General features: G+C 37.2%; 1 protein-coding gene and 1 pseudogene across 1 annotated transcript; one reads left to right on the plus strand and one right to left on the minus strand.

Annotated features, from left to right (window-relative positions):
- Positions 1-1,650: 1,650 nt before the first annotated feature.
- On the minus strand, positions 1,651-13,024 carry LOC147857014 (uncharacterized). The gene is made up of 13 exons (XM_087328933.1): positions 12,819-13,024; positions 10,595-10,704; positions 10,388-10,498; positions 10,241-10,298; positions 8,383-8,472; positions 4,083-4,177; positions 3,904-3,957; positions 3,678-3,821; positions 2,813-2,870; positions 2,599-2,713; positions 2,328-2,397; positions 2,160-2,231; positions 1,651-2,050 (listed from the first exon to the last, which is right to left on the minus strand). Exons 1-13 carry the CDS (start codon positions 12,985-12,987, stop codon positions 1,931-1,933), a joined length of 1,266 nt encoding a protein of 421 aa, XP_087185059.1. The 5' UTR covers positions 12,988-13,024; the 3' UTR covers positions 1,651-1,930.
- LOC147857015 (uncharacterized) lies at positions 5,689-6,593 on the plus strand (annotated as a pseudogene).
- Positions 13,025-13,329: the final 305 nt, after the last annotated feature.

Below are 13,329 nucleotides of genomic sequence, written 5' to 3' on the forward strand. Positions count from 1 at the left end.
GTCTGCCCTTGCGCCAACACACATGTCGGTAACAACCATCCATCAAGCACCTGCCTTTTTACACCATATCATAGCTCTCGTAAGAATTGTATGCTCCAAACATGTGTCATTCCGGGTCCTCAAATGGTGTCCCATCGTTCTCATGTGAGTGAAAATCGCTTGGTCACAAATTCAAGTGATAGTGAAGAAAAAAACGGGGGGCAGGGAGGTTGATGGTATTATGGAGATTCAAGGAGGTGTCATAGAAACCAATCACCATATCAATGTCTTGTAGTCGAGCAATCCTTGGTGCATCTTTGCCTGTGAAAAGAGCACACTTATCATTCTTTGGTACATCATACACATATGTACAAGGCTTTTTTTGACAAGTTATTTGGTTCTTCGAAGCATTAGATAAAACACATCATCGATCAACCTATAGACTTATGCACCTAAAAATGGGGCACAAAATGGAATGTCAAACAATATTTGTTCCATTCGGTACATCATTGTCCATATACTATTCAAAGTCGTGACAAGAACTTGGTTTAAATGCTTCCTTTTGAGCCCACCATACACATCAAATCACAAAAAAATGGCTGTTAAGACTTTCCTCTCCATCTAAATCCCTTTACCATGCACATCGTTCTCAATATGAATATTGAATTTGCAAAACTTTTGCTTTTATCATGGTTCATGGATAAAGTTCTTGATTGTTAAACGTCATTTGAATAAAAATTGTAGTACATTTAAAAAATATATGATTTAAGTCTCCATTTTGGAATCTTGCTAGTTATACATCATTTGAAACATTTAAAAGAAATATGATTGAAGTTCTGAGTTTTATTATGTCAACAAACATAAAATTGACATACTTCTCATCACCACAAGAAAAAAGTGTCTCAATATCAATATTTTAGAGTAAAGCCTTGCGATCATTGTCCTTGGATCAAGAAAAAGTTATTGAACAAAACTAATAATGGAGAAGTTTAGGACTTATCAGTTGGTAGTTAGTTACTAGCAATTCTAATTCGTATGTGAGAGGAGAGCTCAAAGAGTTTTGTGAAAACATTCTAAAAAAAGCATTTCCATCCATTAGCTCTACCATAATTTCCCCTTCAAAAAGTAGGTACACACAGAACAGCAAATCCTTCCTTACTCCCCAAAACTATCTTTCAAGCTCATTTCTATCATCAATTCAAGAAACTCAAATAACATAGGTCTTTCCACTACCACCTTTCTATATGAACATGCTTGACCTACAAGATATCCTATAAATCTCTAAAAATGTGTTAATTGATTCCCTTTAGAATAAATTTATACCTTTCCCTTCTTTTTCCTCCAGAACACCATGGCATGCATCTCTTGAAGGCTCAAACTGCTGTTTCTATACAGTTACATCACACGTCAAATTTTGTTGCCAATTCTGCCCATGTTAACACCCATGCATTTTATCTTGCGAAGGCCACACATTTCCCATTCTCCATTTTTTTAAAATGTCTAACCTCCCCTTGGTTTGTGATATTTCTGATAAGTTGATAACCATAACATATTATCATGTGCATTTCGTCATTTGCTCTTTCCACAACAAAATCCCCATCCTAATCTCATTCCACAAAACTTGGGTATCAACTATTATTATTATTATTCTAGATACCCAATGTGCAATGATGGCAACATAGGACTGTCATCTTTGTTAACACCTTAGATCAGCATTAATTGCTTCACTTCCATGCATGCTTTTTTCACATAGATTTGCAACAGGCCCTCCTTTCTCATAACAATGACAGATTTCAAAGTGCATCCTTTGGCTGTAATTCTTTATCATATGGTACATTGAATCTTGGACAGTAATTATCTTTTCTTTAGTCTCTAGAACTAACTATCTATACAAGTATATTCCTCTCTTCCTCTATCCAGTTCCTTCTATAATGATGGTTAGAAGGATGGTTTAGGGCGGGACATGTTCAGCCCGGATAGTTAAGAAGACAGCATCTTGAACAGGAGTTGACTGACCATTCACATGAAATTGTTGTGGGAAATCAACACGGACACTCTTATACTGATATAACTGCAACCAAAAATATATAAAATAAAGAAACATTAAATTGGCAGTCCCATCTTTTAAAGAATAGCATATCTCAAACCAGTACAATTCTAGTTAAGGAAAAACTATGGACCTTCTTTTCCCATGAAACGTTAAATTGATGGAAGAAGGGCTCAAACAAGCTCAATGAATCACCTTCTTTGATCTGAACCACAGCCATCATTCCAAAGAGTTAACCTTCATTACTACAGAAAAACCAATGAATTTTATTGGGAATCTATGGTAAACATTGTATGATTACCACTCCATCACGCAAAGCATAAACAGAAAGAATAAAGAAGTTCCCCTCACAGTCCACCATAAGGAAAAACCTGCATGCATACAAGGGCTAATCACTACCTCATAATACGTATGGTCATCAAATGGAATATAAGATATATATCGCAAATGTTTATTTATATCTTTGCAGCTATATTCTGAGAATTTCAAACAAGTTATCCTTTATACAAATTACATTCTATCTAGGTCTTCTCCAAGGTCCAGCAAAGACCACATTGCAATCAAAAACTTACAATGGAACACCACTGTCATGGCGTATTGAAAGAACTGTTTTACTCAATAATACAACCCCTTTGTTGTAACCTTCTTTCAGAGAAAGCAAATTTACTTGCCTGAGGTGTGCTGGAGCTACAAAGAAGAAAGGAAGTAAACAAACTAATGAAATTGAAATAGAAGCATCAAGCAAAAAGATAGACACATGGCAAATTTTCAGATATCTTACAGCACCATTTTCACCCTGTAAAGCTGAAAGTAGAGTTGAAAGTCGCTTTGTCTTAATTCGGCCCTACACAATGTACGGTAATATACCTCTTAATACATCAATCATATATTTAAAACACTGCAAAAAATTTAAGCTTCACTTTAAACAAACGTTTAGTTCTCATTGTGTGCATAGTCCAACAATACTTCCATCAGTGTTTGACTATATAAATCATGTAACGCAAAAAAGTTCACGGCAATACTTCCAATGTTACCTCAACAAATCAGAGGGAAAAGACTTTCCTAATGACAAATGACACATTGTCTTTTGGTTTCCATTAAAGACTACAGGTACGTCACATACATATCCTAAATCCTTCTGTGCATATAGGTTCTGCACTTTAGAATCTTCACACTTTTCTCTAACACCAAGTCTAGTTACCGATTGCCCTGTGTATCCTGTGGCAGTAGTAAGTCTTCTATTTGCTATTTGCAACCTATAATGAACGTTTTTAAGCGAGATACCTATCTTGACTGCTGGTGAAGCCTTGAATCATTAATATCTCATTTTCCAGATTCTATCAATATAATAGATGATGCTATTAGTAAAGTTCTTTGTTTTTGCTGTTTCCGAAAAACTCTACTTCAGGCTAAATAAGTCTATAAAGACAAATCCTGATGTAAAAGGTGTTGATACATGTCCGAATGAAGCTATTTAAACTAATGTATAGAATTGTATCATGAAAACATTACATAGGTGGCTCCTAGTCTAGACTGTAGCAAAGAACACAGTATAGGTATAAAATCATGATGCCCTGAAGCACACAAAAACCATATATAAGTTTCCTATCCTTACCATTCTCTTCCAACACTTCAAAGAAGACATAGTTACCTTATTTGCTGTTGCGTCTTCTAGTTTAGTAAGAAGTTTAACCAACTTTTCAACCTCTTCATCTGCATGAAGTCCAGGATCTCTAATACTCGCTGCTTTAAAACCTTTTAAAGCTCTCTCATAATCCTCCAAGTACCGATTGACCTATAACATGTCAATGCTGAGAGCAAACCAAAAAAATATAGCATGCAAACTGAGTGTCCTTTGAGCAAATAAGAAAGCTTACTGTTGCACAATTGAAGTATAAATCAGGATTCGTGTTTGCCAGTTCATCTTTCTCCTGTGAGAGAAATAAAGCATTTGTTACTCTCCATATAGCTTCATCACAATGCCACATTTCAGGTAAATGATAGAGATGCATGCAGCATATAGTTCTCCATTAATATACCAGAAGAAAAAACGTACTGCATTTTGATATGCTTTCAAGGACTGCCGAAGCTTGTTTTGATCACAAGTTCCAGTAACAAAGAAGCTTGTAAGGTATGCATTTCCTAATGTATCTGTGAAAGGAAAAATATGTCATGATTCATTACAATTGACTTAACTGTCGAGCAAAACAATCATGACATCAATGATAATTTAAAAAGAAAAAGGAAATCATGAATCAAACTTTTATTTAGCTCTTTGAATCAAGGGAAAGAAACTTGCACAAATTAGACAGCAGAACAACGCAGATATGTACAAGAGAAACACCGAGAGAAGAAAAAGGATATCACAAAACACAGTCTTCTAACTATAGAGGTGTTGAATTGTTGGGGTAAAGGCCCTAAATGACCCCCCTTATATTGTGTACATCATAGTGTGAACCATAAATACCATATGTGCATTCGCATTCGTGAATGTTTCAATCATTCGCGTAAGAAAAACACCCTCAAAGAATGATAAATACCATACTTTTGGATTAACTATTTATTATGAGGTAAATAAGCCAAAAAAATGAAAAAAATAACATTAAAAAAATGGGAAAAAAACAAAAAAAAACACAAGAATGTTGGAATAACATTAGCATTCGTTTTCCAACGTAGGAAAACGAATGTTATGCTAGATGATCACGAATTTTACGTACTATGGTGTACATGTGTATAGGACTAATTATAAAGGCCAAAAGTCACTTATCACGTACTCTTTATTTTTGGGCCAAGTTCAATGTGAACTTGGCCAACTCTAAATGGGTCATATAAAACATAGGTTTAGAACTTTTGGATCTCACTTTAGAGGTAAGCTCCTCCAACTACTGCTCTCTCTATCTTTTCAGCCATTGCTCTACTGTTGCACCAAAGCACCCATACTTGGGTGACTCTTGACTGTTCCTCAGCCCTATTGACATCATTTCTGACCCTTTCAACTAGTATCAAAGCAGATTTAGGGTTTCACAGCTACTATGCAGGTGCTACACAGCAAAGAAAAGGTGTTTAGACCTTGTGCAGCTATAGCGTCATCTTCCTCAAATGTGAAGAATCTTTTTGAGATTCGACGATTTGAGGGAACAGGTTTCGACTTATGGAAGGCGGGAATGCAAGGAATTCTCTTTCTAAATAAAGGATTGTGACAAGGCATTGGAGGCAGGAAAACTAGATAACATGTCAGACTATGCATGGCTGATTTTGAACAAAAAGGTTGTCACATATATTAGGAAGGTTGTTTCTAATGAGATTTTGGTAGATCTCAAAGGCTTGGTATCTGCTTCCAAAATATGGGCAAAGCTGAAGGCTACATATGAAAACACTACACCTATTAATCAAGTACACCTGATGTGAAAGCTTGTTGGCATGCAGCTGAACACTTGTCCTTGTTTACAGGTACCTTATCACAGCTGCAGGACTTAGGAATGGCTCCTTTTGATGACAAGCTCAGAGACATTTTCTTGCTTATGGCATTAGATGACTCATGGGAGACATTGGTAGTCTCATTGTCTATTAACCCCAACTTGACCTTTGATGGTGTTAGGGATTCCATACTCAATGAACAGATTAGAAGAAAAGGAAGTGGAGAAGGTGGCAGGTCAGCCAACATGGTTAGAGGTAGGACAGATAATAGAAGTGATTATGCACACAGGAACAAAATTAAAACCAAGGAAAGGAGAAATAGTTGTAAAGGTAAACGCAATGATGTAACATGCTATCAATGTGGTAGGAAAGGCCACAAGAAACCTGATTGCCACTATTACAAAGAAAAATTTGAAAGAAAGAAGAAATCTAGAGATAAGAAAAGGACAAGACTGATGCACATGACAACCAAAAGGACAAAGAAGGCCAATTTGGCCTCTAATGTAGTCATAGAGGAGTTGTCAAATGTTGAGGACATTTTATGTGCTACTTTTTCAGCTGATGATACTTGTGCATATGATGCCTCTCTAAATGTTCATTCATAGGACATGTGCATCACTAAGAATAATCTTATTGATGCTTTGTTGGCCGTCAATGACGCATTGGCCCATGCATATGATGCCTCTCTAAATGTTCATTCACAGAACATGAGCATCACTAAGAATGATCGTATTGATGCTTTGCTAGCCGTCAATGATGCATTGGCCGAAACGTGGATAGTTAACTCTAGTCCTTCATTTCATGTGACTCCTATCAAGGAGTGTTTTTCTACTTTTACTACAGGCAGCCATGGTCATGTATAACTTAGAAACAATCATGCATGTTCCATTGAGGGTATTGGCACAATGCATTTTTCTACAAATGGCACTAATGAGTTGGTTTTGCATAATGTGCGTTATGTAACAGGGAACAAGAAGAGCTTGCTTTCTTTGGATCAAACGGATATGTATGGTTATAGCATTCTCTCTGAGAGAGGATCATGGAAAATGACAAAAGGTTCAAGGCTGATTGTGAAAGGCACAAAGAAGGGAACTCTTTATTGCTTACATGGAAATGCTTTATCAGGCAAGCTTATCGCTTTGGCTGAAGTTCACTCCCATAGGGAGTTGTGGCATAAGAGACTTGGCCATATGGCCAAAAGAATCTCACTAGGCTTTCTAATCTAAAGAAGCTCGATGCTAAAGGTACAAAGCTTGATTTTTGTAATGCATGTCAATATAGAAAGCAAGTGAAGTGTTCCTTTTACTCTAGTGTGTCTCGTAAGTCTTGTGTACTTGATCTTGTTCATTTTGATGTGTGTAGCATGCCCACCAAATCTATGGGGGGTGCTTTGTATTTTATTTCATTTGTTGATGATTTCTCTAGAAAAACTTGGGTTCAATTGCTTAAATCTACGGATGAAGCCTTTGTTGTGTTTAAGCGTTTTCATGCATTTGTGACCACCCAAACAGGTGAAAAACTGAAATGTTTGTGTACAGACAATGGTGGTGAGTATACAAGTGCTGAATTCAAGAAATTTTGTGAAATTTTAGGTATTAAGAGGGAGCTTATTGTTCCATACAGCCCCTCTTCTAATGGTGTGGCTGAATAATATAATAGGACACTTTGTGAGAGTGTGAGATGCATGCTGTCCACCGCTAATCTCCCTCATGAATTTTGGGGAGAGGCACTCAAAACTGCAGTACATGTATGCAATAGATGCCATCATGTGTCTTTAAAAGGTGACATCCCTGAAGAGGTTTGGTTTGGCAAACCTGCTTCATATGATCACTTACATGTCTTTGGCTACGAGGCTTTTGTACATATAAGGCCTGAGCTGAGAAACAAACTTGATGCCAAGTCCATTAAAGGCCTCTTCATGGGATATGGTGAAGAAGGCGAAATGGGTTACAGGATTTGGATACCCCAGCTCAAGAAGGTTATACGCAGCCGGGATGTTGTTTTCAATGAGGCAAGGCTGCTTCACAACAACTGTGCCTTAAAAGATGATCATAAAAGGATTAGATTTCAGCATGACCAGCCACTTGTTAGACCCAATTTTGACCCTCAGGATGCACCACAAAGGACAAGGAGTGGAATACTATGTTTCATGCACGCACAAAACTTATTGATGTGCAATATCATTTCATTCAAGAAGTGCTTGAGGATGGCCTTATCACATTGATAAAGGTCCACACATCGCAAAACCCTGTTGATGTAATCACCAAGTGCTTACCCAAAGCTAACATCAGGTATGTATACAGATGGTGGGAGTTACGTAGCTTAATGGCGTCATTTATGCCTTTAAGTGGGAGGTTGTTGGGGTAAAGGCCCTAAATGACCCCCTTATAGTGTGTACATGTGTATAGGCCTAATTATAAAGGCCAAAAGTCACTTTTCACATACTCTTTATTTTTGGGCCAAGTTCAATGTGAACTTGGCCAACCCTAAATGGGTCATATAAAACATAGGTTTAGAACTTTTGGATGTCACTTCAAAGGTGGGCTCCTCCAACTGCTATTCCTCTATCTTTTCAGCCATTTCTCTACAGTTGCACCGAAAGTGCCCATAATTGGGTGACTCTTGAGTGTTCCTCAAGCCTATTGACATCATTTCTGACCCTTTCATTGAATACTATCTATACATGGAATGTGGTGAACAGTAATGAAATTCATGGAATGACAACTAAAAAGAATTGGAAATACAAGAAGGAAAAGGTGAAAATATTGTGAACCTTGGGAATCCCCACGGAAAGGGTCAACTAAATTTCGTTTTCAAACACCAATGAAGGAACAAACATTACAGAAAGAGAACTTAAATATATTGCTATAGAGCCATATTCACAAATTTTGATAGAGTAGAAACTATTTTAGAAATAATCCTCAAGTAAGAATTCTTACACCATGATTGGCCATCCTTAACATCTAGACTAACTGCATGTTTTGCATGTTTGATGCTCTCCTCAACTGCCTGAGCCTCGTCAGAAGATCCTGTCACACAAATAACAAGCCCAAGGTTGAGTATCTATTGGCTGGTTCTTACCAAAATCTTACAGAAACATATAATAACTCTGTTACTTCGTTTTTGTGGAACTAGACAGCATAAATTACTTGTAAATAAGAAAGTTGTTTTAATAGTGTATCTAAGGGGGTCAAACTGGCCTATGAGGCAAGAAACTGAAACTGATGAATATAATCTGGCCTAATAGTTATATGCCATACTATCCTCTATCTACTTTGGACTGCATCTACTCTAGTTTGATCTATGCTTTGCAGTTAATGTGCATATGGATGCCGCTGAGTTAAAATGCAGATCACAGTGCTTGGAATTAGGATCAATTTTATGTAATCTAAACATCCGATGACCTGTGAAATGACGTCCTGAGACTCAGCTTGATGCCAAGTGCTGTAGAATAAAATGCTAATATAGAGCATCTTTCAAGGGGGGATCTCACACAAGTCGTGTAAAGTACACAATCTGAAACAAATGGATTGGTTGGAACCATTTTCCGAGGACCTCATTAATGAGTTGCAGCATCTTCCACTTATACGAAGATTAGTAAGGTTTCATAACTATATTTTCTGGCCCATTGAGAAACAGATGCAGTTTTTGCTATTTGCCTCATGAACGGTCTGTTATCACTTGACACATTCGTATCAAAGAAACTTTAGCAACCCATTCTGCCCTTCCTTAGATATCCAATATTGCTTGTATTTATTGCTCCTTGTGGAAAGCACTCCTTTGATGGATGCAAGGATAATTGAGAGTAGGAAATGAAAAGCAAGTGGACATTTATTTGAATTCCAAGATGTATCAGCCTACCAAACCTTCCTATGATACTGCCAACTTTTTTAAATGAAAAAAGATGTATCTAGAGCACCAGCCTATTTGCATAATCGAAAATGCATGTCAACTCTTTTCATGTGATGGTAGGTGAAGTCTACTAAAAGGCATTCCACCTAATGATATGTGCCCTATGAGACACTAACCCATGCCGCAATGTGTAAACTGCAAGACCTTTGTGGAGATTTTTGGGTTCTTTAGTGTTTACTACATATTACATTCTACATAAAGTCTTGCTGATGGTAGGAGTGGGCAACTAAAGATTTAATCCAGGTACCAATGGGACTCTATCTCTAGGTCAAAACCCTGTGTTTTTCATGAGTGGGGAGAAAGAGCGGACAAGCCATAACGATGGAAGCTCAAACACATTCCCAAATGGTCATTACAAACATGCATGCTCATGACCTTTGGGTCTGCCTCCAGTACTTCACACCAAGCACCACTTCATTTTCTATTCAAGGATAGCCACCGTATAACCACTTATAAATTACAACCAGGATTCATTTGCCTCTACACAGTCTATTGGAACTAAAACTCACTACTAACCATACATGCATAACCTTTAAAATTATAGATTTACATCTCTCCATCATTGTTGCGATTCTGCATAAGAACCAAGTTTCCAGAAAACAAAAAATATATATGCTTCCTTTTTAATCAACATATAATAATATAATAATGAGTTACCTATGATACACAAAACACATTATCATTCACTAACTTTGTAAAAGTTCACAGCACACTTTTGCCATACTCAGCCATGAAAATGTCTAGAACTGAGTAAGAGAAAGTTGTTACGCTCTCAAGTTTTATGAAACTAAATTTCTAATAGGTGAAAAATTCAAAATTTGCCTAGCATACACAGTGCTTAAGAAATGTTGTCGTGGTTATTCCGTGTGAGAGACCATTGGTTACCTTTCGCAATTCGCCTCTCCAACATGGACAGCTGTCGTAGAATTTTCTTATCAAGACCCTAGACAGAAAATAAGTGACTTCATGAAGCAATACATCCCCCAAAATCCAAGTTCATTCTGAACGCATGCGTGCATCATCACTATTTACCTTCTTCAAAGCAAGAGTAAAACAGTTTTTGGCAGCAGTCAGGTCACCTTTTTTCCAAAAACAATTTCCCAAACATGACCATGCATCTGCAAGAGAAGGGTCCAGCTTCACCTACAGTATTAGCATTCTGCTTAGTTCATCTGAAACGTAAGCATTTGTGGATACATGAAGCTTTACTTATATGAGAAAGGAAACTTTAGAACCTACTGCTTTAGATAGATGGTCCTCCGCCTCCTTGCAATACTCAGAACCTGCATCTAGTGCTTTTCCTCTCAAGTATTCAAATAATGCTCTGCGTGATGATGGTTTTCTCTGGTCTGTACATCATAATCCCTCAGATTTGTAAGTAACAGTTAAATTTTGTTTTACAATGTCCAATATTAGATAAGTCAATATGCATCCTAAACATTCCAGCCTAGAGGACAACAGATAAGGTCTGAGTTCACAACAGACTTGAACAATCAAAGCTTCTGTAAGAATTTCACTTCTGGAAACAATACAACGATGTTTCGCTAAACACGAAAGATATCTCGAATCCCCTTCCTGAGGCAGCACATATTACTGCAACTGTACTGCGTCATGAAATGATGAGACCTCACAAAGAAAATTGGAATGAAAAGTTAATATTTTACCATCTGCATATGACTCATGTGAGGAACTGCTTTTCATCCATCCATGGTATACAAGATTTTAGATACATTCATAAGGGAATATTTGCATCCTCTTTCTCAATGAGAATACTAAGTGCTGACATGTCAAAGTCATATCGACATATTAGAATTAAGAAACAAATTATTAACTTGCTCAATATCAGAGAAAGTTTCTCCTTATACCAAAACAGTTCGCTAAAAGATAACATGTAATAGAGTAATGTAGAACTCAGAAAAGCAGTTGAGAGTATAGTTCTTTGTATCAGAGATCCCAGATCTCTGGAAATTCAATATCTGTATCTGTAGAATTTTAGATCAGATTTCAAATGCCTTGTTTCAGAATTGGGTTAAATATCACCATTTTTCCCTAAAAATATTGGATTTTCAGCCGAATTATTTTTCTTTGTAGAAAAATCAAATTGGACTTTACATGGAGCTAGGAGAAAAATGAGCTCATACTTAGGGCAGCCCCTAAATTTGATAGTTTTTTATCATGCATACCATATCCCCCTTGGTTTTAGGGTACAGGAAGATATATGATCTTGTGTATTTTTGGAGCGCTTCTGAACCATACTTCATACCCATATGTAAGCATATAGATCGTTGCCTCAAGGAAAGTTTGTGGTGTTCATATCAACAGCAGATAAATGTTTGACGATGTTAAAATGAATTTAGCATGGAATCAGCAGACAAATGGGTAAAACACAAATATAGTAGACAAAAAGGATATATTAATATTTATATTAATATTTATATAAATATCACCAAAAGACCATCATGGCATAGAAGACCTAATAAAGCATGGTCACTGAGGATTCCATGAAAGCAGTGTTACATGGATGAAGGAAGCAGAATAGCATGTGTCAATGAGATCAACGGTAGAAAGAAGGGAAGAAATAAATACTAACATCTCTGAAAGACCATAACAGCATAGGACACCCATACTCCTAATCAAATATATATACAGATTCTCGTTCCAACCTAGATGTTTCATCCAGTTGGGAGAAGTGTTCAATATGGTGCATCAATGGCCATGTACATAATGTATTTACTATCCCCAACGACAAGGCTTTTCAATGTATATGCATCAGATAAGTTTGCATAAATGTCTCACAGTTCCGGTAAGCGGCTCACATCCCATTATGGAAAGTATTGATCCCAGGAATGATCAATATATTCATACAGTTTTAAATAGCTAGATTTTCCCACCCCCAACCAAAATGCTTTCATCCAGTAAAAAACAATTTTTAGATCAGAACAATCAAAATATGTGCATCATATCATAGGCACATGCTATGATTTACCTTCAAGCATGTAGAAGTGGTAGAAACATACACGTACCCTTATATGCAAATGCATAATTTACTTGACTATATATAAGTGGTAAGAATGTATAGTCATCAAATCCTAAGCACATTCCATGATTTTCCTTCGTATATGTCGAAGTCGTAAAAATGAGTAGGCACTGTATGCATATGTGCATGCCATAATTTCCATACATATATGTAGAATTGGTACATGCAGCATATACAAATGCATATACGTATATGATTTAACTTAATATACGTATTGTAGTGGGTTACACATGCAGTGATTATGCACAAGTAAAAACGCAAATGCATCATAGACAGAGGCAATCCAGAAATACTAATGCACTGATATATGTATAAATGGTACAATTGCAAAAGCGTACATCTCTGAGACAGTGGGAATTATGCAGCATATACAATCCACAAAAAAATTTCAAAGACCCAAAAATGCATTTGTTTTGAGGGACTTACCTGGTGGTATGCTATCGAGAATGGCGAGGACACGAGAGGTTCCATGGTCGAGGCGGGATTTCTTGACAAAAGGATCGCTAGAGAAGAAGGTGTCGCGAAGTAAATAGACGTCTTCGAGGGGAGATGCCGCGGCGGCCAAGGGATCGCCTTCTGCATCTGGGTTCTCCATGAAACACAGACAGAGACAGAGACAGAGACAGAGACAGAGACAGGGGAGGGGGGGCGGGCACAAGAAAACCTGTGAGAAGCTTCAAGAAGAAAACCTGGATTTTCTGTATTTCCAACGATGCCCCTCTCTCTCTCCCTCTCTCTCCCTGTTTTCCTGTGGGAGTGTGTCTTTTAATTTTCTGTATTTCCAAACATACCCCTCCCAAACTTTTCTATAAACGACTCGACTCTCGATTCCTCATGGATTCAAATTCAAATCCTTGTACTTCCTCACACCTTTGTTGCTACATATATCTATCTATCTATCTATCTGTATGTATGTGTGTGTGTGTGTGCGTGCGTG

Source organism: Azolla caroliniana, unplaced genomic scaffold, assembly GCF_043228905.1.
Source record: "Azolla caroliniana isolate FFs.n. ecotype wild unplaced genomic scaffold, voAzoCaro1.0.p SCAF_12, whole genome shotgun sequence".
Classification (NCBI taxonomy): Eukaryota; Viridiplantae; Streptophyta; class Polypodiopsida; order Salviniales; family Salviniaceae; genus Azolla; species Azolla caroliniana.